We start from the raw sequence: 24,188 nt of genomic DNA, 5'->3' as shown, positions 1-24,188 counted from the left end.
GTGGTTTAAATGACAGAAATTGATCTTCTCACAATCCTGGAGCCTAGAAGTCCAAGGTCAAGGTTAGTCTCTTCTGAGGCCTAGCTCTCCTTGGCCACGTTTTCTCTGTGTCCCCACATGGTTTTGCTTGTATGCTCATCTGTGTCCTGATCTCTTCCTACAAGGATACCTGTCATGTTGGACTGGGGCCCGCCCTAATGATTTCATTTTAACAAAGTTACCTTTTTAAAGATCTATATCCAAATATAATCACGTTCTTAGGTACTGGGGGTTAGGACTTCAGTATATGAATACTGGGGAAACAATTCAACCCATAACGCCTGTCAAACTTCAAAAGATATGTGTGTATATGTATATGCAGGTGTTACATGTATTTGTGTAAATGTATATACACACATAATATACATATATGTGTATATTTTATATACATATTTTTAAGTTTATTTATTTTGAGAGAGAGAGAATGAGCTGGGGAGGGGCAGACAGAGAGGGAGAGAGAGAATCCCAAGCAGGCTTGGTGCTGTCGGTACAGAAACTGATGCAAGACTCGATCTCATCAACTGTGAGATCATGACCTGAGCTGAAGTCAAAAGTTGGACGCTTAACCGAATGAACCACCCAGGCACCCCTACCCTACATGTATTATTTTTTAAGTGAAAAAATTGAGAATGAATGTTGTTGGGCCCTTGATTTCCACTCTGAGCAAAACTATTAATGGAATCAGAAAGCTTCCCATCTTTGGAGCAGTGTTTGCTTCCCTCCAGGCTCAGCCATAGGCCACAGACTCTGTATTCCAACAGTGAAGGTAAGTGAGTCTATCAAGTTCTGGGGAGTGGAGACTATTCAAACAGGTAAGAAAGAAACAAGATTCCACCCTCAGGCCAAAGGCTGTGCAGACAATATCTGACCAATACTTGCTGCTGAAATAATTATGGAATAAAGGGAGAATGAAACTCTGATGAATCCCAGTTTCTTGATACCCTTCAATTTTTATCTCATTTTGATCAAAAGAATCAGTGTGCTCTTGCCCAGATGGAAGAGGGCATACCTAAGTATAGCAGGCCCTGTATCAGAGATTTAGGTAAAAGTCAGTAAGATTGCAGAAGGAGAGGCTGAAGACATGAGAGGCACAGTGGCATCTGAACATGATATGAGGCCTTGGGTGGTTCAGAAGGGATGCAGCCCAGTGTACAAGTAGAGAGTGTAGCCTCATAATTCCCACTTCCAGATAACATTATGAAACCGAGAAGAGTCAAAAAGATATACTTTATGAGTCACTCTGTACATCTGACTTCTCCTACAGGGGACCATGCCTTCACCTGAGGCATGAGAACTCTACGTGGTTCTCAAGGTGGGAGAACAAGAGGGTTGGCCTGCTGGGCTGGTCCTGGGCACTCAGCAGAGCGTTGTTCCTTCTTGGGGAATGGCAGGACAACCACCTTCTTCTCCTCAGGGTCCAAGAAGAGGAAGGAAACATCCAGACTTTCTCCCAGGGGATCTGTGGTGAGCTCCAACTGCACAGGGAAGGGCTCAACAGGGCTGTTTTCCTGAGCATCCTCAGGCTTCTTCTCATCATCCAAGTCGGGGAGGTACTGGACAGATCCTTTAGGCACGGCTTTGGAGGGCGAGTTAGTAGGGGCTATGATTTTCTGCTGGGACTCTTCCACTGTGGGGAGGTCCGCAGGTCCCTGGTTAGCTGCAGGGTTTTCCCCTCCAGGGGCGGGAACCTGAAATAAGAACATTTTCAAATAAGGGAACATTCCCTGGAAAACCTCCTGCCATACCTGGTACGGAACTAAGCTGTTCTGGGACTTTCTGATGGAACGTTTCAAAGAGATACTGGCTAGGGGTGCCTGGGTGGCTCAGTTGGTTGAGTGTCAAACTCTTGATTTCAGCTCAGGTCATGATCCCAGGTTCATGGAATCGGCCTGCATTGGGCTCAGTGCTGAGAGTGGAGGCTGCTTGAAATTCTCTTTCTCTGTCTCTGTCTCTCTCTCTCCCTTGGCCCCTCCCTCACCTACTCCCCACAGCTCTCTAAAATAAAATACAAAATTAAGAAAAACAAAAACAAAGGGAGACCAGCTAGAGGGATGAACTTCAGGATTAAAAAGCAAAACCAGACAACAGAAGCTTGACTGCAAGCCTCACAAATTCAGAGCTGAACAGTGGTTCAGGGAGGTTAAATGGTCTCTTCCAAGTCCCTGGTGAGCCATCACTCTGCTCTCAGTAGTAAGTACAGCCCCAGCCATCTTATTGATTGCTTATTCATTGCCAGGCCAGGTATAGGGCCGTTCCTCCAATTCCTCTTAGGGTTTCCCACAGGGATCTGAATGAGGTGGGTGTTGCAACCCCATTCTACACACAAGGCAACCAAGACTCAGACAGGTAAGAACTTGCCCAGGGTCACACAGCTCGCAGGTGGCAGAAAGGACAGGGACCAGGTGTCCTGTGTCCATCATCCTCTCAACTACAGCTGGCTGCCTTATAGTAAACACTCAATAAATACTTTTGGAAAGGGACTGGATATTTCCAGTGAAACAACTTCTACCTGCAGTTCAGGGTAAGGCTCTTCAGGACACTGGATTTCAGTGTCAGAAATCCACTGGATTTCAGTGTTCAGAAGCCTGAGCCATCTGAGCTGGGATGTTCCTGTTTCTGAAGGAGTCTTACTTATTGTATAGGACCTCGTTGTGACAAAAAAAATAGTGTGATAGGTCTTTAGCCACCCTCAGGGTGTGGCCTTGGGGCAGCCTGAATACAGTGGTGATCACAGATTTTAGGAAATGGAAAGGAGAGGGTGGGGTAGGGGCCCATAGGATTTAGATGATCTGCTCACTTCACAGGAAGACAAACAATTAGACTGAAAAATACCTGTGGTTCAAAGAAGTCACAAGTCACGGAGACAAACTTTTGTAATTCTCTTTCAGTCAGTGTACCTTTGCAAAGACCAACAGGCTAAAGACAGAGAAAACACAATGTCCTGTGAGTATTATGATTATCAATGACTATAAATGGAAATCCATTAGCTTTCTGCTGGTATAGACACACAGGCAATCAACAGTTTTATGTTCTTATCATGTTATGGGCAGACTCTGAGCCAGTTCTCACTAGGTCATTTTTACCAATAATCACCCAAACTAGGCTAAATTGCCTCCAGTGATGTGAAACTAAGGATTTCTTGAGGAACAAACCCAATTAGAAAATTCTTTGTATTGAGCAGAAATCTGTGTCTAAAGAACATCTACCTCTTGGCCTTACTTCTACCCTTGGGTCATTTTGAAAACCTGTTTTCATCTCTCACGTAATGGTAGCCTTTTATGTATGTTCCACCCGAGTTTTCTCTTCTCACACAAACTTCTTCTCAGTTCCTTTGACTTTTTTAAAATTTAGAAATAAAATAATTTCATTTCCTTAATATAAATGTAATAATAGTTATTTAGAATATGGATAAACAAAAAGAAAATTAAAGGACCTGGGACTGCATGGAAGTTAACTGTTTCCTACAATGATTTGGTTTCTTCTGACCTTTTTTCCTTTGCATACATATTTTCTTCTAGATAAACAGGATTATGTTACGTATTTTATTTTCTAACTTTCTGTTGTCATTTAATAATATATTGTGAAAATCCTTTCATGGCACTGAATAGTCTTCTGTGATTTTCTTTATAATCGCTACCTAATATTCCTCTGCATTACTTAACAAATTCTTAGTTACTCCCTTTGGGTAAATTCCTAGAAGAGGAATTTTAGAGTCATACAGTGTACATATATTCGAGCACAAATAGAATATTTTAATAAAATGTTGCCTCGATTTCTAAAGAACTTTTAAGAATATTCACATGGAATTCACTAAAATGTGTCTAAATGGCTTGCCTGAATATTGCTCTATCACTCATTTCCAGAATATGCAAAGAGAAGATTTGAAATTCCTTAAGATGGGAAAATTTATTAATGTAGGAAGTCCTCGGAGAATGGTACTTCGGCTTCTTCCTTCTCCAATTCATCACCAAATCGTATAGGGGATGGGCTCTATGAGAACCTTCTGGAGAGACTGCAGTTACCTGTACCAAGCAGAGCCTGGTCACTCCCACTCTAAGATTTGCTGAGTTACTCTAATTCATAGGCCTATCTGGTGCTCTAACTAGAGTGGACCACTAAGAGGGAGTTTGTGGGCATGCTTAACCTGTGAACCCTAGAGTTTGGGGACATATGGGCTATGAATATTGGTATCTGCTTCTCTCTCAGAGCATTCTGAAGGCAGGATCTTGGCTAAAGCAAGATCCTACTATGGTAGGGTAAGGAGACAGAGAGAAAAGAGAAGGATGTTCACACTGTTTGGAACAGTAAAAATGTGTGAGGGTTCCATGGGCTAAGCAAATGTCATAGGTAGGGCTCTTTTGAAAGTACCTACTCAAGGGACAATCTTCCAGAGAAGGGGCATTTAATAGTAAAAACCTGTGGGGGCTGAATCTGAGAAGGGGTGGTTCCAAGGGGTCAGCTAGAGAATACATCATCCTGCCAAGAAAGGACCTCTGTACAAACCCACACCTGTATCGCCTGAGAGAAGCAGGTCTGGAACTTGCTTTATGGAGATCAAGAGAAAACTACAACTTCAGCTATATAAAAAAGACTTTGTACTTTTTTCTCTTATTGTCTCTCATTCTTCTTGGAACTTGGATGAGCCGGAATTAAACAAAAGATTATAAAAGGGGAAGAAAAGTTGAGAGAATAGACCTGACCCCTTTCTCACATCAGGTCCTAAGCTCTAAGTCAGGCTGAAGCTACAGAGAGAGAAAAAAAGCTTTGCATTGGGTAGAAGATAGAAGTTTTAGTTCAGAACTGATTGAACAGATTTTATTCATACCCCAGAGTGAATCTCAATTACCTAAGTGAAAGTGTTCTTATTACAGAAAATGAACAGAAAATTATGCGATCTGCCCCAGATGTTATTGACAAGTGAGAAAGACAGACCCTACAGAATAGGATGAAGATGTTTTCCCAATTATTCCTTGAGAAAATTCACCTGGCTGATTACACAAGGCTTTTGAGACATACACTTTAGATTCAAAGACACACATAGGTTGAAAGTTAAAAGATGGAAAAAAATAAAAATAATGCAAACAATAACCAAAAGAGAGCTGGGATGGCTATACAAATATCAGACAAAATTGATTTTAAGACAAAAATTGTTAGTAGAGACAAAGAAAAACACTTTATAATGCTAAAAAGTTCAATTTATTAGGAAGACACAACAACTATAAATATTTATGTACCTAACAACAAAGCCCCAAAGAACATAAGCAAAAACTGACAGAATTTGAGGGAGATAAAGACAAGTCAACAATAATGGCTGGAAACCTCACTTTCAATAATGGATAGAACAACTATGCAGACCATCAACGAGGAAATAGAAGACTTGAAAAACACTATAGACCAACCATTACAGAATGCTCCACCTAATAACAAGCACAAAGTATACACTCTCCTCAAGTGTGCAAGGAACATTTTCCAGGATATACCTTATGTTAAATTATAAGGTATACAATTATAAGGTATACCTTATGTTAAATTATAAGGTATATAAGGTGTACAAACACTCTTCGATAAGCTTAAAAGAATTGAAATCAAATCAAGTATATTCTCAAAATACAATGGAATAAAATTAGAAGTAGATAACAGAAAAAACTGAGGAGTTTTGCAAATATTAGATAACATACTCCTATATAACCAATTGGTCAAAGAAGAGATCACAAAGAAAATTAGAAAATACTTTAAGATGAATGGAAACCAAAACAAAACATACGCAACTTAGATGCAGCTAAAACACTGCATAGAAGAAAATTTGCAGATGTAAATGTTATTTTTAAAAAAGAAAAAAATGAGAGGCACCTGGTTGGTTCAGTTAGGCATCCGACTTCTGCTTAGGTCATGATCTCATGGTTTGTGGGTTCAAGCCCCACGTCGGGCTCTGTGCCAACAGCTCAGGGTCTGGAACCTGCTTCCAATTCTGTGTCTCCCTCTCTCTCTGCCCCTCCCCTGTTCATGTTCTCTCTCTCTCTCTCTCAAAAATGAATAAACATGAAAAAAAATTTTTTTAAAGAAAAAAATTGATAGCAACTCATTTACATAACTTTCCATCTTAAGAAACTAGAAAAAAAAAAAAGAACTAATCCCAAAGTAAGCAATAAGAAGGCCATAATAAAGAGCAGGAAGGAAATAAATGAACTAGATGATTAAAAAAAAAAACAACAAAACAAACTGAAAGTTGATTCTTTGAAAAGATAAACGAAATTGACAAAACTAGCTAGACTGACCAAGAAAAAAAATGACTCAAATTACTAAAATTGGGATTAAATAGGGGATATTAAATCTAATATTTCAAAAATAAGAAGCAAATACTATGAACATCTTCCTGTATGCTGAGAAAGTAGGTAACATAGAGGAAATGTACAAATTCCTAGGAAGACACAGACTACCAAAACTTACTCAAGAAGAAACAGAAAATCTGAATAGACCTATAACAAGTAAAGAGACTGAGTTATTAATCAAACAAAAAAAAGAAGTTCTCACAGAGAAAAGCTCAGGCCCAGATGGCTTCACTGGTGAATTCTAATGAACGTTTAAAGAAGAATGAACACCAATCCTCCACACTGTTCCAAAATAAAATCAAAGAGGAGGGAAAATTGCCCAACTCATTCTATGAAGCCAATATTAAACTCTTAGGAAATCAGGCAAAGACAATACAAGAAAACTACAAATTAATGTCTCTTATGATTATAAAAGGACAATCCTGTAAGAAACACTGGTAAACTGAATTCAGCAACATATAAGAAGAATTAAACAGCATTATCAATTGTTCCTTGAGGGGAAGAAAAGCATCTTATGCATTGTAACACCTCATGCAATAATTTATGCTCAATAAGTACATATAGAGATGACTTGTGAATGCAAATCCTAAATCATTTCTGAAGATGTTCAGGAATACTTACCACAGAGTCAGGGGGCTGAAGTGCACAGCTGCTGGCCTGGTGTTTGGTACACGGTGACTCTTTGATTAAGTACTCCACAAAGAAGGCAAAGCCAAACACCCACTGGTATGAGACAAGAGTTGGGAAATAAAAATCAAATCTTACCACATGGAGAAATGGTTTGGGTTTGGCAGCATTTTATTTATGGGAACTGTACATCCTCAGCGTCATTGTCAACACAGGTCTCCTGTTGACCCTGTATCCCCATCAAGATCAAAGCAAGTACTGCGATTTTGTTCCTTAAAAAACATAACATACCTTTCTTCCCTTCTTAAGGATTTGAAAGGGCTCTAAAAACCTTCCCTTAGGTGAGCTTATTTTTCCTCACTGGAGATTTGTTTTTAGTTTTTTGTCTATATAATTCATTCAACATGATCCAAATACAAATGAGCCGCCATTTTCCCTACTCTGTGAAGCTCATAATCCACTCGGGGCCTTAAGATGCAGCACAAACTGACTTGCTAAACGGTCCGTGGTCAATCAAATATGCGCACGTAGCAGCCAATAGTGAGCCTACGTAGAATTGCCAAGGAGGCTAGGAGTCCATTTCCCTTCTAGCCTTAAGGCGAATGAGGTGACATGTAGTCACCTGGTGGAAATCCCATGGCAGTTTCAGAAACTGACACATGATTGAATTGTGCATCAGGCCTACTGAGGTAGAGAATGAAGAAAAGGCTTTCCAGTGCGAACTAAAAGGAGTGCCTTGATATCCACGTCTCAGCTTAAGCATGGACAGCAAGTGTTATGAGACACATTGCTGGCATAACAGCTCTTCAACCTCACCTGGCCAGAAGCCCGCGTGACTTGGAAGAGAGAGTATTGCTTTGACGCGCTCTCCTTGTTGTATTTTGCAAGGGACTCGGCAGCAGTTTCCAGAACCTTGGGATTTGACAACTTAAAGGGGCCGGGGCAGTCAGGGCACATCGTGTGACTACTTCTTTGAGAAACTGTTGACGCCAAAGAGAGAAGTTGAAAAATAAAATTTCTTAGTGAGTTTTAATCCCACAAATCATAAGACCGCAAGAGGCAGAGATTGAAGAAAAAAAAAAAAAAAAAGATAATCGTTTTGACAAGGATGGACTAGAAAAGGCATTATCTGGAAAGAAAGCTGTCAACTGTGGGTTTTCTGCCATGAGTGTGTATTACTTTCATTATTCACAAAAAATTAAAGCAAGATTTTTTTTCACCTCACACAAAGGTTTTTACCCTAGGAATTTTGTTCAAAAATACATAATATATGTGTTTATTTTGATGTAAAACCTTTTCCCCAGTTAGTTTAGTATCTTCCACCATCGTTGCCTCTGTCAGGCAGACTGAGTGTCTTAAAATGTTGGGATTTCATCACTGTCACGTCTAATCCACCTTTAAGTCCCCAACACCTAACACAAGGTCTATTGCATTATAAGTGCTTATTACCAAATGCTTGTGAATGAATGGATGAGTGAATGACATATGGAAGATAGAAGCACACCCTCCCAGATGAGAAAATACAAGTGATGGGGAGTCTGGGTGGCTCAGTCAGTTAAGCGTCCGGCCTCAGCTCAGGTCATGGTCTCACAGTCTGTGAGTTCAAGCCCCATGTCGGGGTCTGTGCTAACAGCTCAGAGCCTAGGATCTGCTTTGGATTCTGTGTCTCCCTCTCTCTCTCTCTCTCTCTCTCTCTGCCCCTTCCCCACTCATGTTCTGTCTGTCTCTCTCAAAAATAAATGAGAACATTAAAAAATTTTTAAAAAATACAAATGAGCCAGAAACAAATATTGGTCAAATCACTGTGTGGACTGGATAGAATAATCAGGCTAAAGATGTAGCCAGAATTTCTGATTGGGAGGACCTGGAGGTGGCAAAACTCATATGAATGAATGTCAGGTAAGAGAACTTTTCTGGGAGTTATTTTTGTAGTGCAAACGCATTGTTTTGATCAATTGCGTGTTCATTTGCATGCATCTGGGCATATTGTGAGGCGGTTTCCTCAACTTGTCGCTCCTGGCACCACCCCCATGTGTCACTTCCTGACCTCCCATACCTCTGGCACCTATGACTTCCATTTTCAGTTCCCATCTGCCTTGTTAGCTGTTCTCTTATTTACGTTAAGACTCATCTTCACAACCAGGAAACTTAAACCGTGGCTAAGAAACTATTTGCTCTGTTGTCTTATCTCCCAAAGGAACCAGCAACCTTGTTATCTCCTAGAGCTTGTTAGAAATGCAGACTTTCAGGCCATACCCCAGATCTATAGAATCTGAATCTGCACTTGAACAAGACCCACCGGGGAGTCACAGGCGCATAGTGGTTTGACAAGTAGCCATATCCTATTTTCCCATACCTTGGATGCTTGCTTTCCAAAGAAGGATCCAGAATAAATGCATATGCGTATTTGAAATGTCATTAGTTTCAGCCCCATTCTCAGTTCATTTATTCAACAATACTATGGACTCCTTACACCTGATAGGAACCCAGGGAGGGCTTTGGCAGGAAGGAAGAAGGAATACCTGTTCTATGTGATGTAAGATAGGAGACTCAAATCAAGGCAGTATGTTGTGTTCCAGGAGCGCTCAGGCTCAAGTTTTATAGGAATGAGAACAGAAGAGAAGCTTTCTTTTCTTGAATAGAGAACATGGTAGAATAGGTGGCATTGGCAGGGGTCCGCAAAGAATGGGTGTAAGTTCTAAGGGCAGAAGGTATCAGGCAAGGGCATCCTCCACGGAGGAGGAGGGACAGGCAGATGTGGAGATTGGAGAGTGCAATGTGTGTTCAGAAAATAGTGAAGGATCCAGCTACAACAAGTGCAGAGTGGGTGCGGTCAGGGAAATAATAGCAGAGAGAGCTAGAGAGGGAGCCTGGGGACCTGCATAGAGATTATGCCGTTTACATCAGACTGAAAATTCAGGGTTTAATGCAGTCCTCACTAATAAGTGATTGCAGGGATTTAAGAAGATTCATCGTGGGAAGAGGAGCAGTGCAAGTTGGACTTCACGGGAGAGGCAAATACTGGATAGAAGAATGTGGCCTTGGTATGAATAGGAAGTAAGGGTGGGAGAACCCTGTATACTCTAGGCATAGCCCTATTTCATGCTCTTTTTCCATATTTTATTAAAATGAACAAATTCAGAGGGCTCTCTTACCTGGGCGAAGAGTACAGTTGTAAGCAAGTACATAGAGAACTCTTCCTGGCCTGTTAACGTAAAATAATGCTTTACATTGACCATAAACCTGGAACAGACAAACACATTTTATGACGTCATAGGAAAAACTCTGACTTTTAAAAATATCCCCCAGGGGCGCCTGGGTGGCGCAATCGGTTAAGCGTCCGACTTCAGCCAGGTCACGATCTCGCGGTCCGTGAGTTCGAGCCCCGCGTCGGGCTCTGGGCTGATGGCTCAGAGCCTGGAGCCTGTTTCTGATTCTGTGTCTCCCTCTCTCTCTGCCCCTCCCCCGTTCATGCTCTGTCTCTCTCTGTCCCAAAAATAAAATAAACGTTAAAAAAAAAAAATTTAAAAAAAAAAAATTAAAAAAAAAAAAAAATATCCCCCAGAAGGGAAGGAAAAATAAGATCAAAACAGAGAGGGAGGCAAACAGTAAAAGACTCTTTTTTTTTTTTTTTTTAACGTTTATTTATTTTTGAGACAGAGAGAGGCAGAGCATGAACAGGGGAGGGGCAGAGAGAGAGGGAGACACAGAATCTGAAACGGGCTCCAGGCTCTGAGCTGTCAGCACAGAGACCGACGCGGGGCTCAAACTCACAGACCGTGAGATCATGACCTGAGCTGAAGTCGGACGCTTAACCGACCAAGCCACCCAGGTGCCCCAGTAAGAGACTCTTAAACACAGAGAACAAACTGAGGGTTGCTGGAGGCGGTGGGTGGCTTAAATGGGTGACAGACATTAAGGAGGGCACTTTTCGGGATGACCACTGGGTGTGATATGTAAGAGATGAATCACTGGGTTCTACTCCTGAAGTCAAGACCACACTGTGTGTTAACTAACTTGAAGATAAAAGTAAAATAAAATATATATAAATAAATAATAATAAAAACATAGCCCCCGAATTAGACTGGATGCTTTATTTTTCAATAATGAAAAACAAAGATCAATTTTGGCAGTTTTGAGTGTGAGAAATCACCAGCAAATCAACAAACAGTTTAACCTTCTTCTGAGACGCAGCTGGACCCCATCTCCCAGCCTCCTTCCAGCTTGGGTGTGACTGTGTATAATTGAGTTGCAACCACAGGAAGGTGAGAAGTGGCTGTAACAATTTCCACGTGGCCCATGAAGCTCTGCCATGCGTGGCCTGCCCACCATGCTCTCTTTCCATAGCCTTATCCAGATGACCATGGCAGTCACAGAAACCACAAGTTGAAGGTGGCAGAGTCTGGAGCCACAATGTGGAAGGAACTTGGGTGTCCTCTTCATCAGGAATTTCTATTTTGAACTTTACATGAGTGAGAAATAAACCGCTATCACGTTGGAATCGGTATATACTTTTTAGGGTATGTATTATAAAAAGTGTTTTTAACGTTTATTCATTTTTTTTGAGAGAGAGACAGAGCATGAGTGGGAGAGGGGCAGAGAGAGAGGGAGACACAGAATCAGAAGCAGGCTCCAGGCTCTGAGCGGTCAGCACAGAGCCCGAATGCGGGGCTCGAACTCACAAACTGTGAGATTGTAACCTGAGCTGAAGTCAGGTGCTTAACCGACTGAGCCACCCAGGTAACCCATTTTAGGGCATGTATCACAGCAGCTAATGTCACCTTAACAAATATAATTCATAACAGGGTAAACACACTTTTTGCTCATCAAAATCAGATAGGTGCAATTTGACATATTTGGTTAAATGATTAGAAAAGTACTTTACTTCCAAACACAGTCCTGCCCTCAAAATATAGTTTCATATCGGTTAATGGAAATAACCTCAGGATAATCGAGAATCAAAAGAAAGCTGACTATGTTATTTTCAAGCCTCTTCAACAGTCGCCTTTGAAAGGATGGATTCTGAGGCCCTTTAGGTTCTAGGAATCCAGGAAATCCTTCCATGGCACCTCTGGGAGCTCTCATACTGTAAACCCTCCCTCTCCCCAGCCCCACGTCTCATATCAGTGTTCACTGAAACAAAAGCAAAATGAAACCAACAAAGAAGCTCTCCCTCCATTGCTTCTACAGTCTTCCTTAGATCTGCATCCACAGCACTGTATCTCTGATCTTTTTTCTCACAATTTGAACACTAGCTCAGAGACTACAGGAGGGTCTTGGAGGTAGGAAACAATTTGATGGCAACATCAATTCTGGGGCTATGGCTCCCACTGGGACTCACAGAAACTGCTTCGATTAGATGCTCTTTGATCTACAGCGCAGGAATAACGACATGGGCATTGTGCCCAAGAGATTATAATGAAGAACATTAAAGAGTGGCACATAGTGAGCAATCTTCATTCAGCTCAGAGGACACCTAGCTTCTCCAGAGCTCCTGGACACGAGCACTTACCGATTCATGAAGGGTCCTCACCCCACAGTCCTTCCATGCCTTCCTGCTGAGTACGTGGCAGTCAGTCTCTAACACGTCCAGTGTGAAATAGAACAGAGATCCCAGGCTGTTAACCTGTTGGAGGGGGTTGAGAAATGTATTGTGTCCCACGTGAAGCAGAAACCCCTAAAGACTGGCCAAAGAGTCTCTGTTATGGTACAGCCAAAGTCTGTGATGTTTGTGAAGATTTTTGACAACCCGTGGGACAGTAGAGAAGGGTCAGGGTGCGATAACTATTAGCACAATAACAATAGGGGTGTGGCGCATACCCTGGCAGAGGAGAGGGGAGCGTTCTTAGCAGGGCTTCCAATTCGGAAAGTACCTGGCAATATGTGTCCCTGGGTCCCCCCTCCCTGGTTGTTCTCCTCAGCTTGTGCAAGCACATGCCCTGGACAGGGGACTGTCACTTGCCTGTCTGTGTTCTCGGACATCGCTCACTCGGTTGAGGCTCAGCACGTAGCCATCCTTTCGGTCCCTGTTGATGTCCTGCAGGGCAAAGCCTGCCAATTCCAGAATACCTGAATCGTTGCAGCCACGGGCGATGGGAGGCCAGAATCTGAGGGGCGGCAGGGGTGGAGATGTAGCCCCACAGCACGCAGCCAGTGCACAGAGCACCACCGGTAAGAGCAGACCCATTCTGTGGGGAACAAGGCCCAGTATGGGTAGAGCTACAGGGACGGGGCTGTTTATAGTGCTCTCTTTGTAATCACACTTTGAACCGGTAATCAGATTTGAAACACAGTGTCCCATTTTATCTCCTTGAATTCTAAGTGTGGACTTCCCTGAGTCAGTACTTTGCCTGGGATTTACCAACGTTTCTAACCTTGGACTCCTGAGCAATCTCACAGTCACGGGTCATGTAAACAAACTTGTTTCCTAACCTTTTCCTAAGAAGCCACAATAAATACTTGGGTCAAGGCTTGTAGGACGTCATGAATGAATTCTGGTTTGTGTCCAGGGTCCACCTGAATCAGAATATGTGGGCTGTCATCTTCACCCTTCTCCCCTAGCACCTGCCCTCCAGCTGATGTTCTGGGCTACACTGATAGTTATTCCCAGTATGGAACCCGGGGTTTGATCTCAATGGTATTCAGTGAGTTCAGATTTCCCTTGTGACCTCCCATATTCACCATTCTTGTTAGATCACATCACCTACATGAAGCACCAGTGACACTCCTAAAGCAATTTGGGATGTGGCTAGAAAGTGTTCTATTTAACCTTATTTAAGTTTTCTAAAACAAATACTGCATTTAAGCAAAGAAAAAAAAAAGAAGTGAATGGTACATCAATAGTTCTTGCATCATATTTCAAGCCCACCTCTCTGGATATGGATCTGTACGGAAGCAAACTCGTTACACATTGTGGTTAAGAAGAGATAGGTAATCATTCAGAATAGAAGGAGAGATAAAGAGTTTCCCAAACTAAAACTAAAGGAGTTCATGACCATTAAACCATCCCTGCAAGAAATATTAAAGGGGACTCTTTGAGTAAAAAGGAGAAACCAAAAATGACAGTATAAACATAGGAAACATGGAAGCAGTAAAAATGAATATTCCTGCAAAAAAAAAAAAAACAAAAAACAGTCAAGAGACTCACACAAGAAAAAGGATATAAACTATAACAACATATACCTAAGACGTGAGGAGGAGAGAAGGGGTTCAAACTTGAATGACCAGCAATTGAATATAGACTGCTATTTGCAGAAGAGGTTATGTACAAAATAATGGTAACCGTATACCAAAAACCACTAGTAAACATGCAAAGAATAAAGAGAATGAAATCCAAATATATTACTAGAGAAAATCAGCAAGACATGAGAAAAAGACAAGAAAGGATCAGAGAAACAACCACCGAACAAGTAATAAAATGGCAACAAATACATATCTATCAATAATAACTTTGAGTATAAATGGATTAAATGCTCCAGTCAAAAGACATGGGGTGACAGAATGGATATAAAAAACAAAACAAAACAGACCCATCTGTAAGCTGCCTACAAGAAACTTATTTTAGACCTAAAGACACCTGCAGATTCGAAGTGAGGGGATGGAGAAACATCTATCATGCAGATGGGTGTCAAAAGGAGGCCAGAGTGGCAATACTTACATCAGATAAAATAGACTTTAAAACAAAGACTTTAAAACAAAGAGACAAAGAAGGACACTAAATAATAATAAAGGGGATAACCCAACAAGAAAATATAATAATTGTAAATATTTATGCATGTAACATGGGAGCACCCAAATATATAAAACAGTTAACAACAAATAGAAAGTAACTAATCAATAACAATGCAATAATAGCAGAAGACTTTAATACCCCACTTACATCAATGGACAGATCATCTAAACAGAAGGAGACAATCAAGAAGGATTTTCTGACTACAACACTATAAAACTTCAATTCGACCACAAGAAAAAATCTGGAAAGACCACAAATACATGGAGGTTAAAGAACATGCTACTAAACAATGAGTGGGTCAACCAGGAAATAAAAGAAGAAATAAAAAGTATATGGAAACAAATGAAAATACAATGGTCCAAAACCTCTGTGATGCAGCAAAAGTGGTCCTAAGAGGGAAGCATACAGCAATACAGGCTTACATCAAGAAGCAAGAAAAATCTCAAATAAAAAACCTAAACTTACACCTAAAGGATGTAGAAAAGGAACAGCAAATAAAGCCTAAAGACAGCAGAAGGAAGGGAATATATAATAAAGAATTAGGGCAGAAATAAATGATGTGGAAATGAAAAAAACCAATAGAACAGATCGGGGTGCCTGGGTGGCTCAGTCGGTTAAGTATCAGACTTCATCTCAGGGTCTGATCTCATGGTTTGTGAGTTTGAGCCCCACATCAGGCTCTCTGCTGTCAATACAGAGCTCACTTCAGATTCTCTGTCCTCCTCCTCTCTCTCTCTCTTAAAAATAAACATTTAAAAAAATTTTTTAAATAAACTTTTTTAAAAAAAAACCACAGAAAACAATAGAGGAGATCAATGAAACTGGGAGCTGGTTCTTTGAAAAAATTAATAAAATTGATAAACCTCCAGCCAGGCTTATAAAAAAGAAAAGAGAAAGGACCCAAAGAAATAAAATCACAGATGAGAGTGAGAAGTAACAACCAACATCAGAGAAATGCAAACAATTATAAGAGAATATTATGAAGAGTTGTATGCCAACAGATTTGACAACCTTAAAAAATAGATAAGTTCCTAGAAACATATAATCTACAAAAAGTGAAATAGGAAGAAATAGAAAATTTGAACAGACTGATTAGTAGCAAAGAAATTGAATCAACAACCAAAACTCAGCAAACAGAAGTCTAGGACCAGACAACTTCATAGGCAAATTCTACCACATATTTAAGGAAGAGTTAAAATCCATTCCCAAACTATTCCAAAAAATAGAAAAGGAAGGAAATCTTCCAAATTCATCCTATGAGGCCAGTATTACCCTGATACCAAAAACCAGATAAAAACACTACAAAAAAAGAGAACTACAGCCAATATCCCTGATGAACATAGATGCAAAAATCCTCAACAAAATGTTAGCAAACTAAATTCAACAATATATTTAAAAAAAATCATTCATCACAATCAAATGGGATTTTTCCCCCCAAGTTGCAAAAGTGGTTCAGTATTCCCAAATGAATCAACATGATACATCACATTAAGAAGGGAAAGGAGAAGAACCATATGATCATTTCAATAGATCCAGAAAAAGCATTTGACAAAGTACAACATCCATTCATGATAAAAAAAAAAAAAAACAAAACCCTCAAGAAAGTAAGTTTCAAGGGAACATACTTCAACAAAATAAGGGTGATATATGAAAAACCCACAGCTAACATCATCCTCAATGGGGAAAACTAAGAACTCTTTCCCTAAGGTCAGGAACAAGACAAGGATGTCTACTCTCACCACTTTTATTCAACATAACACTGGAAGTCCCAGCCACAGCAATCAGACAACAAAAAGAAATAAAAGGAATCCAAATCAGTAAGGAAGAGGTAAAACTTTCACTATTTGCAGATGACATGATACTCTATGTAGAAAACCCCAAAAGACTTAACCAAAAAACTTCTAGAACTGTTAAATTCAGTACAGTTGCAGGATACAAAATCAATGTACAGAAATCTTCTGCATTTCTATACCAATAATGAAGCAGTAGAAAGAGAAATTAAGAAAACAATCTTATTTACAATTGCACCAAAAATAATAAGATACCTAGGAATAAACCTAACCAAAGAGCTGAAAGACCTATACTCTGAAAACTATAAGCATTGATGAAAGAAATTGAAGAAGACACAGAAAAATGGAAAGACATTTCATGCTCAGGGGGTTGGAAGAACAAATATTGTTAAAATGGCTATAGCACCCAAAGCAATCTACACATTTCATGCAATTCCAATCAAAATACCAAAAGCATTCTTCACAGAGCTATAACAAACAATCTTAAAATTCATATGGAACCACAAAAGACCCTAAATAGCCAAAACAACCTTGAAAAAGAAAAGCAAAGCTGGAGGCATCACAATTCTGGACTTCAAGTTATAGTACAAAACTGTAGTAATTGAAATAGTATGGTACTGGCATAAAATATACAGAGATCAATGGAACAGAATGGAAAACCCAGAAATAAACTCACAATTATATGGTCAATTAATCTTCAACAAAGCAGGAAAGAATAACCAATGGGGAAAGGACAGTCTCTTCAACAAATGGTGTTGGGAAAACTGGACAGCTACATGCAAAAGAATGAAACTGGGCCACTTTCTTATACAATACACAAAAATACATTCAAAGTGGATTAAAGAACTAAATGTGAGACTTGAAACCATAAAAATCCTAGAAGAGAACACAGGCAGTAACCTCTTTGACATCGGCTGTAGCAGCTCCTTTTTAGATATGTCTCCTGAGGCAAGGGAAACAAAAGCAAAAACAAACTATTGAAACTTCATCAAAATAAAAAGCTTCTGCACAGCAAAGGAAACAATCAACAAAACTAAAAGGCAACTTACAGAATGGGGGAATATATTTGCAAATGACATATCCAATAAAGGCTTAGTATCCAAAATATACAAAGAACTTAAAAAAAACTCAACACTCCCAAAACAAATAATCCAATTAAAAAATGGGCAGAAGACATGAATAGACATTTCTCCAAAGAAAATATATAGGTGGTCACAAGACACATGACAAGATGTTCAACATCACCCATCATCAGGGTAATGCAAATCAAAATCACCTCAAACCTGTCAGAATGGCTAAAATCAACAACACAAGAATCAACAGGTGTTGGCAAGGATGTGGAGAAAAAGGAACCCTCATGCACTGTTGTTGGGAATGCAAAGTGGTGCAGCCACTGTGGAAAACAGTATGGAGGTTCCTCAAAAAGTTAATAATAGAACTACCTTGTGATTCAGCAATCACACTACTGGGTATTTACCCAAAGAATACAGGAACACTAATTCAAAGGAATACATGTACTCCTACCTATGTTTATAGTAGCATTATTTACAATAGCCAAGATACAATAGCCCAAGTGTCCATCAACTGATGAATGTATAAAAAAGTTGTGGGGCACACAGACACACACACACACACACACACACACACACACACACACACAGATACATATATGTGAAATATTACTCAGTCTTAAAAAAGCACGGAATCTTGCCATTTGCAACAACACGGATAGAGCTAAAGCATATAATGCTAAGCAAAATAAGTCAGAGAAAGACAAATGCCATATGATTACACTCATATATGGAATTTAAGAAACAAGCAAGCAAAGAGAAAAAAATAGAGACAAACCGAGAAACAGACTCTTAATTACAGAGACGGTTACCAGAGGGAAAGGGGGAGGTGAAATAGGTGATGGGGATTAAGGACAGCACAGGTGACGTATGGAAGTGTTGAATTACTACATTGTACACCTGAAACTAATATTACACTGTATTTTAACTGGAATTAAAATAAAAACTTAAAAGAATTAAAAGAATAAACTTATGTGCACATGCATAAAACAATAAAGAAAAGACAGCTAATGATTGGGAGGTGGGCTGGAAAGCCAGTAATACCCTGGTCAGCACTCTTGCTTTGTTTCTTTCAGCTTCTGCCTGGGGTTCAGGAAGTTACTACTGATCGAAACTGCAAAACATAAATATCTTAAACTTTCTGTTAAGAAAAACCCATACACATATCAGAGGTAGTTTGTTGCAAGAGAAAAAAAAAAAAAAAACAAGACTGGAGGGAGGCTTTCAGATTAGGATTTTACAGCGGGGAAGAGGCCAGTCTTTGGAGTCAGACAGACCTGGGCTTCAGTTCCACCTCTGCCTTTTGCACGGTGGGGGGCCCGGGACACGCAGACACTGCCTGCGCGTAGCATTTAGTTCCTTTCTCCGCGAAACAGCCCCACGCCCAGTGCACGCGTGTGCACGCGCACACAACGTTGCACCCACTTGAAGAAAGAAGGGAACGTGTTTGGTGTCCCCAGGAGCCGCCCCCCGCCCAGGTATATTTGTGTTTGGTCCCCATCGCGTGTGGGGACGAGTTTAGTGCCAGCGGAGAAGTTTGGTTGCAAGAGTGAAAGGCAAGGCTGCTCACACCTTCCGCCTGGCTCTGCATCTCGGCTCTGGTTTAGGGCAATCGCCTAATCCAGTGCTTCTCCAGACACAACCCCACTCACACATGGCAGTTTAAATTTTCTAATGGCCATGTTTCAAAAGTAAAAAGAAACCGATAAAATTAATGTTAATATTTTGCTTGACCCAATGAGGTCCAGACGTTATCATTTGAATCTGAAATGAATATAACAGTGAGCAAGGAGAAAAATTTCCCTCTTGGTTCCACACTGCAGCATACCTCATTTAAGGTGCCCAGTGGTCCGATGTGGCCACGTGATGAGGCCATACAGGCTCTTCCCTGTCAAAGGAAAGCGGCTGGATCATCCACCTCCTGAGTCTGTCCTCAGGCCGGGACTGGGAAGGGACAGGGAAGTGTGAGCAAGGTGTCTGTCAAGCACTGGCACATAGGGCGCCGGGAGACAACGTCTGCTCGCAGTGCCGTGATGTTCTTTGTGTCCCCACCTTGTCTCATTCAGTGCGGATCCCACTCGACTCTGCTGGCCACCTTTTCCAGATCCACCTGAACAGAGTCACCAGCAAGTAGGCCAGATTAGGAGAAACAGGTGAGTCAGGTTCTAAACAGGGCTGATTTGCCTTGAGCCAGGAGGGGCAGGACTCCTCATCCGCCCGCCTCCCAACACAGGTGTGATTCAGGATTGTTGTTCTGGAGCAGGAAGCAGTCAGACAGGCAGGACATTATTTGCTGCAGAGCTGGGAGAGGCGTGGTGCATGGGATTGGGTCTCTGGGGAGTTAGAAAGACAGGTACCAAGTCTTGGCTTGAGAGGGCCTGGAATATCCTTCCAGCATATTCCGTATCCTGCCAATGCCCAGCATTTTAAATAATAGACGACACTAATGAGTTCTTGGTATGTGCCCAGCCCTGTGCTAAACAGTGTGTATTCCTTCTGTCACTTAAAGTCCACGACCAACCCAGGGCGGTAGGTGCTACTATTATTCTCATTATTCAGACAAGGAAAACTGAGGAAGAGAGAGATGTAGTGGGTTGCCCAAAGCCTTGCGGTTAGGGTTTGCATCTAGCCAATATGGCTTCAGAAAGGAAAGCCCTCTTGAGTGGATACTAGGAGAGGAACAGGGGGAGAGACTAGCTCTGCTGGGGAAGTCAAGAAAGGCTTCCCGGAGGAGGTAACATTCTGTCTGGGGCGGGAAGAATGAAGAAAAGTACTCCTGATAGACAAGGCATGAAGGGAGCCCCAGGAAGTGGGAGCAGGAATCAGTAAAAATTTTTAAATGTGAGTTACATTGCCACGTAGTACTCCATTGTGTATATAAACCACAATAAGCCATACAGAGAAAGACATACCATATGGTTTCACTCTTATGTGGATCCTGAGAAACTTAACAGAAACCCATGGGGGAGGGGAAGAAAAAAAAAGAGGTTAGAGTGGAAGACAGCCAAAGCATAAGAGACTCTTAAAAACTGAGAACAAACTGAGGGTTGATGGGGGGTGGGAGGGAGGGGAGGGTGGGTGATGGGTACCGAGGAGGGCACCTTTTGGGATGAGCACTGGGTATTGTATGGAAACCAATTTGACAATAAACTTCATATATTGAAAAAAAAATAAACATAAAATGTGAGTTACATAGTTTGTCTTCCTTGTCTTTTCAGCCATCTCCTCCATAGACTGAATGGTATTTGCCCCACCACCCCACCCAATAGCCTCGAGCTACCTTTTAGCAGTCCAGCTCCCAAAGAACCCTACATCGGGAGCATCTTCCTCTCCCTTACTTTTATCAATCATATTTAGGTAATGTTTGAAAAAAGTTCAGAATGTTTGGGGTACGTTTCCCAGTATCAAAAATATTCTTAGGGCAAATCTGCCTTACAGTGTCATGAGTGAGATGTCGTCTAAGAACCCATATGGTGTTGTAGCCAAGAGGACATCTGGGCCCAAACAAGCCTGGGTTGGAATCCCAGCTCTACCATTCATCAGATGTGTGGCCAAAGAGGGGTTCCTCCCCCTCTCTGAATCTCAACCTCCTCACTGATAAATTGAGGCCACAGTTAATCCACAGGAGGGATGTAGAGGGTCAGGTGGGTTCCAACACACAAATAAAGTGCCTGGCATACAGTTTTCCTTCAACACCTCACCAAAGAGATTTTTTTTAAATTTATTTATGTATTTAGAGAGACCGGGGGCGGGCAGAGAGAGAGGAAGAGAGAGAGAGTCCCAAGCAGGCTCTGTACTGACACTGCAGAGCCCAACTTGGCGTTCCATCTCATGAAGTGTGAGATCACGATCTGAGCCGAAATTAAGAGTCAGATGCTTAACCAACTGAGCCACCCAGGCGCTCCTCACCAAGGAGATTCTAAAAGGTAAGAAGGCAACCTCAGGGAACACAGGTAGGATCTCCAAAGCCGCATCTCCCATTCACGGTTGTGAATGAGGTTGGAGGGAGCAGTGCTGGTTTATGAAGAGATGTCAAGCACATGTCAACAGAGCAGATCACACATTCAGGCTTTCCTAAGGATCCAGAGTCACTGAGACCTAGGGGCTGACCCACACTGACCCTACGCACAAGCAGCTTATGTAAAAACCAGAAGCCCACTGGTTAATTTACACTGGAGTGGGATGCCTTTCCAGCATCTCCCCAGCAGGCTGGACCAACACTGACAAGTTTCTCCCCTCTGATCACCCTTTTGTATCCTGCGAACAGACCTCATTGTCACGTCAGAATGCTAGGCAACCATACACTTGGCTGAGCCGCAGCCTTCATTAGCTGGCTTCCAATGCCAAGCACACACCCTGGTTCCAGAATTAGAGCTGGGGGCAGAAGGCTCATCTTTAATTAGGCACAGTTTCTCTCTGAGGAGCCGCCCAGCACCTTGCTCGGACCTGGGACTTCCCAAATTACCTCACCAACACCTTTACAAGCCAGCTTGGAGGGTGCGGCCACTCTGCAGATGGCTTCCTTTACCCAGAAGTGCTGGTTCTCATGGGTCTCACTCCCCGTGGATGGCTTGATTGCAGACTCCACCCTGACCAGGACCACTCACACTCTCACCAAAGAAGGGAAGGGGCATTGATACCGCTGAGTGCCTGGTTCATGCCAGCACTGTTGAGGGGCAGGTCTTACACTCCATCCTCAGATTCTGTTGGAAGATCTTTCTATCCCTATCTGATGACTGTGTCACCCCAAATCATGTGCCCTTTCCGGTATCCCATGTGTGGTGACACCTGCCAGATTAACAGAACCAGAACTTGACCACAGGACACATTCTCATGGAGGGGCGGCCGCTCTGGCACATTTTCTTTCAGTGGAAGCTCAGCTATGATTCAGTTGTTTGTTTTATGGATTTGGCTTGAATGGTTGAGGTTAAGGAGATTCTGATGAAGAAATAAAAGGATATGGGTTTGAGGGTGGGGAAAACAAGCAAAGGTGATCGAAGAGTATGAACTTCCAGTTATAAGATGAATAAATTCTGAGGATCTAATGTATAGCATGGTGACTCTAGTCAACGATACCGTATTATGTGCTTAAAGTTAAGAGAGTAGATCTTTTTTTTTTTAATTTCTTAACATTTTATTTATTTTTGAGACAGGGAGAGACAGAGCATGAACAGGGCAGGGTCAGAGAGAGGGAGACACAGAATCTGAAACAGGCTCCAGGCTCTGAGCTGTCAGCACAGAGCCTGACGCAGGGCTCGAACTCACGGACCGAGGGATCATGACCTGAGCCGAAGTTGGCCGCTTAACTGTCTGAGCCACCCAGGCGCCCCAAGAGAGTAGATCTTGAATGTTCTCACCAACCCAATGCCCCCCACCAAAAGGAAAAAACAAAAAACCCACAGGTAAGTATGTGAGGCAATGGATGTGCTAACTAACCTTATTGTGGTGATCATTTCTAAATATACACAAATACCAAGTCATCAGATTGTATACCTTACATTACCATAAGGCTATATGTCAATTATATCTCGATGAAGCTGGAAAGAAAAGGGATATAGGGTGGCTAAAGTTGAGTGGAAGAAGGAGGGGTGTTCCAGGGTGTTCACCAAATCCTATTGAAGAGAGACATACCTGGTAATAATTAAAAGAGAATTTTAAATATAATGAGGCAAAAAATAAATTACTCAAAATTGCCAGCACCGTTTTCTAAATATTCCTTTTTGTAGAGTTTTGACTTTTTGAATCATGCTAATGTTTTAATTATTCCAAACAATAAAATTAATTCAATAAAGCTGGGGGCAGAAAACGAAAATCGAAAGAGTACAAATTGAAACACATGCGCCTGTGTTTCAAATGGATACCAGACACAGTGAAAGGGGAAAAGTGGAGAAATCCAAGTAACTTTTGAACACAATGCTTTAATTACATATCATTAGTGTAAAGAAAAAAGAAACACAGACAAATCTTGAACTTTACTTCGTAGGTTTGGTTTTGGAATGGATGTAGCAGTTCCTGAAACTATTTTGTGTGTTTCAGTATCGAGCAAATGTTTTGCTGTTTGGCAACAAGGGTTCTCCCCCAGGAGGAGAGTGAGAATAGGGAAAGACAAGGAACCTTCTGAGTTTGGATCCGTGATAGAGGGAGCAGTACAAATTTCATAATTTTATTTTTTTAATTTTTTTTAATGTTTACTTATTTTTGAGAGAGAGAAAGAGACAGAGCACAAGTGGGGAGGGGCACAGACAGAGGGAGACACAGAATCGGAAGCAGGCTCCAGGCTCAAGTCAGCACAGAGCTTGACGTGGGGCTTGAACTCACAAACTGCAAGATCATGACCTGAGCGGAAGTTGGACGCCTAACTGACTGAGCCGCCCAGGAGGCCCGAAATTCATAATTTTATGTAGACTGCATGAGTGCAAGCTACACTGCATGAGTGCAAGACCCAATGAAATGACTATTCTTTGCAACTTCATCCACTGTGAAGTCCTGGAAGCGAGAGCACTCAGCCCATGCAGTGCTCGGGTCTTGCTTTCTAAGTAGTATTCCCCACTAGGAGCAAGCAAAGCTCCTCAAAGTAATGGTTGATCCCAGGGAAAGTGGA

General features: G+C 41.6%; 1 protein-coding gene across 1 annotated transcript; it reads right to left on the bottom strand.

Moving 5' to 3' along the window:
- Positions 1–1,247: 1,247 nt before the first annotated feature.
- FETUB (fetuin B) lies at positions 1,248–21,688 on the bottom strand. The gene is made up of 8 exons (XM_086674949.1): positions 21,573–21,688; positions 12,958–13,183; positions 12,508–12,621; positions 10,151–10,238; positions 7,812–7,975; positions 6,990–7,091; positions 2,872–2,955; positions 1,248–1,727 (listed from the first exon to the last, which is right to left on the bottom strand). Exons 2-8 carry the CDS (start codon positions 13,180–13,182, stop codon positions 1,347–1,349), a joined length of 1,158 nt encoding a protein of 385 aa, XP_086531075.1. The 5' UTR covers position 13,183; positions 21,573–21,688; the 3' UTR covers positions 1,248–1,346.
- Between the last annotated feature and the right edge of the window lie 2,500 nt (positions 21,689–24,188).

The sequence above is a fragment of the Puma concolor genome, chromosome C2 (assembly GCF_028749965.1).
Source record: "Puma concolor isolate L17-30 chromosome C2, mPumCon1.1.hap2, whole genome shotgun sequence".
NCBI classification, from domain to species: Eukaryota; Metazoa; Chordata; class Mammalia; order Carnivora; family Felidae; genus Puma; species Puma concolor.
This window is presented reverse-complemented; position numbering and strand designations above follow the sequence as displayed.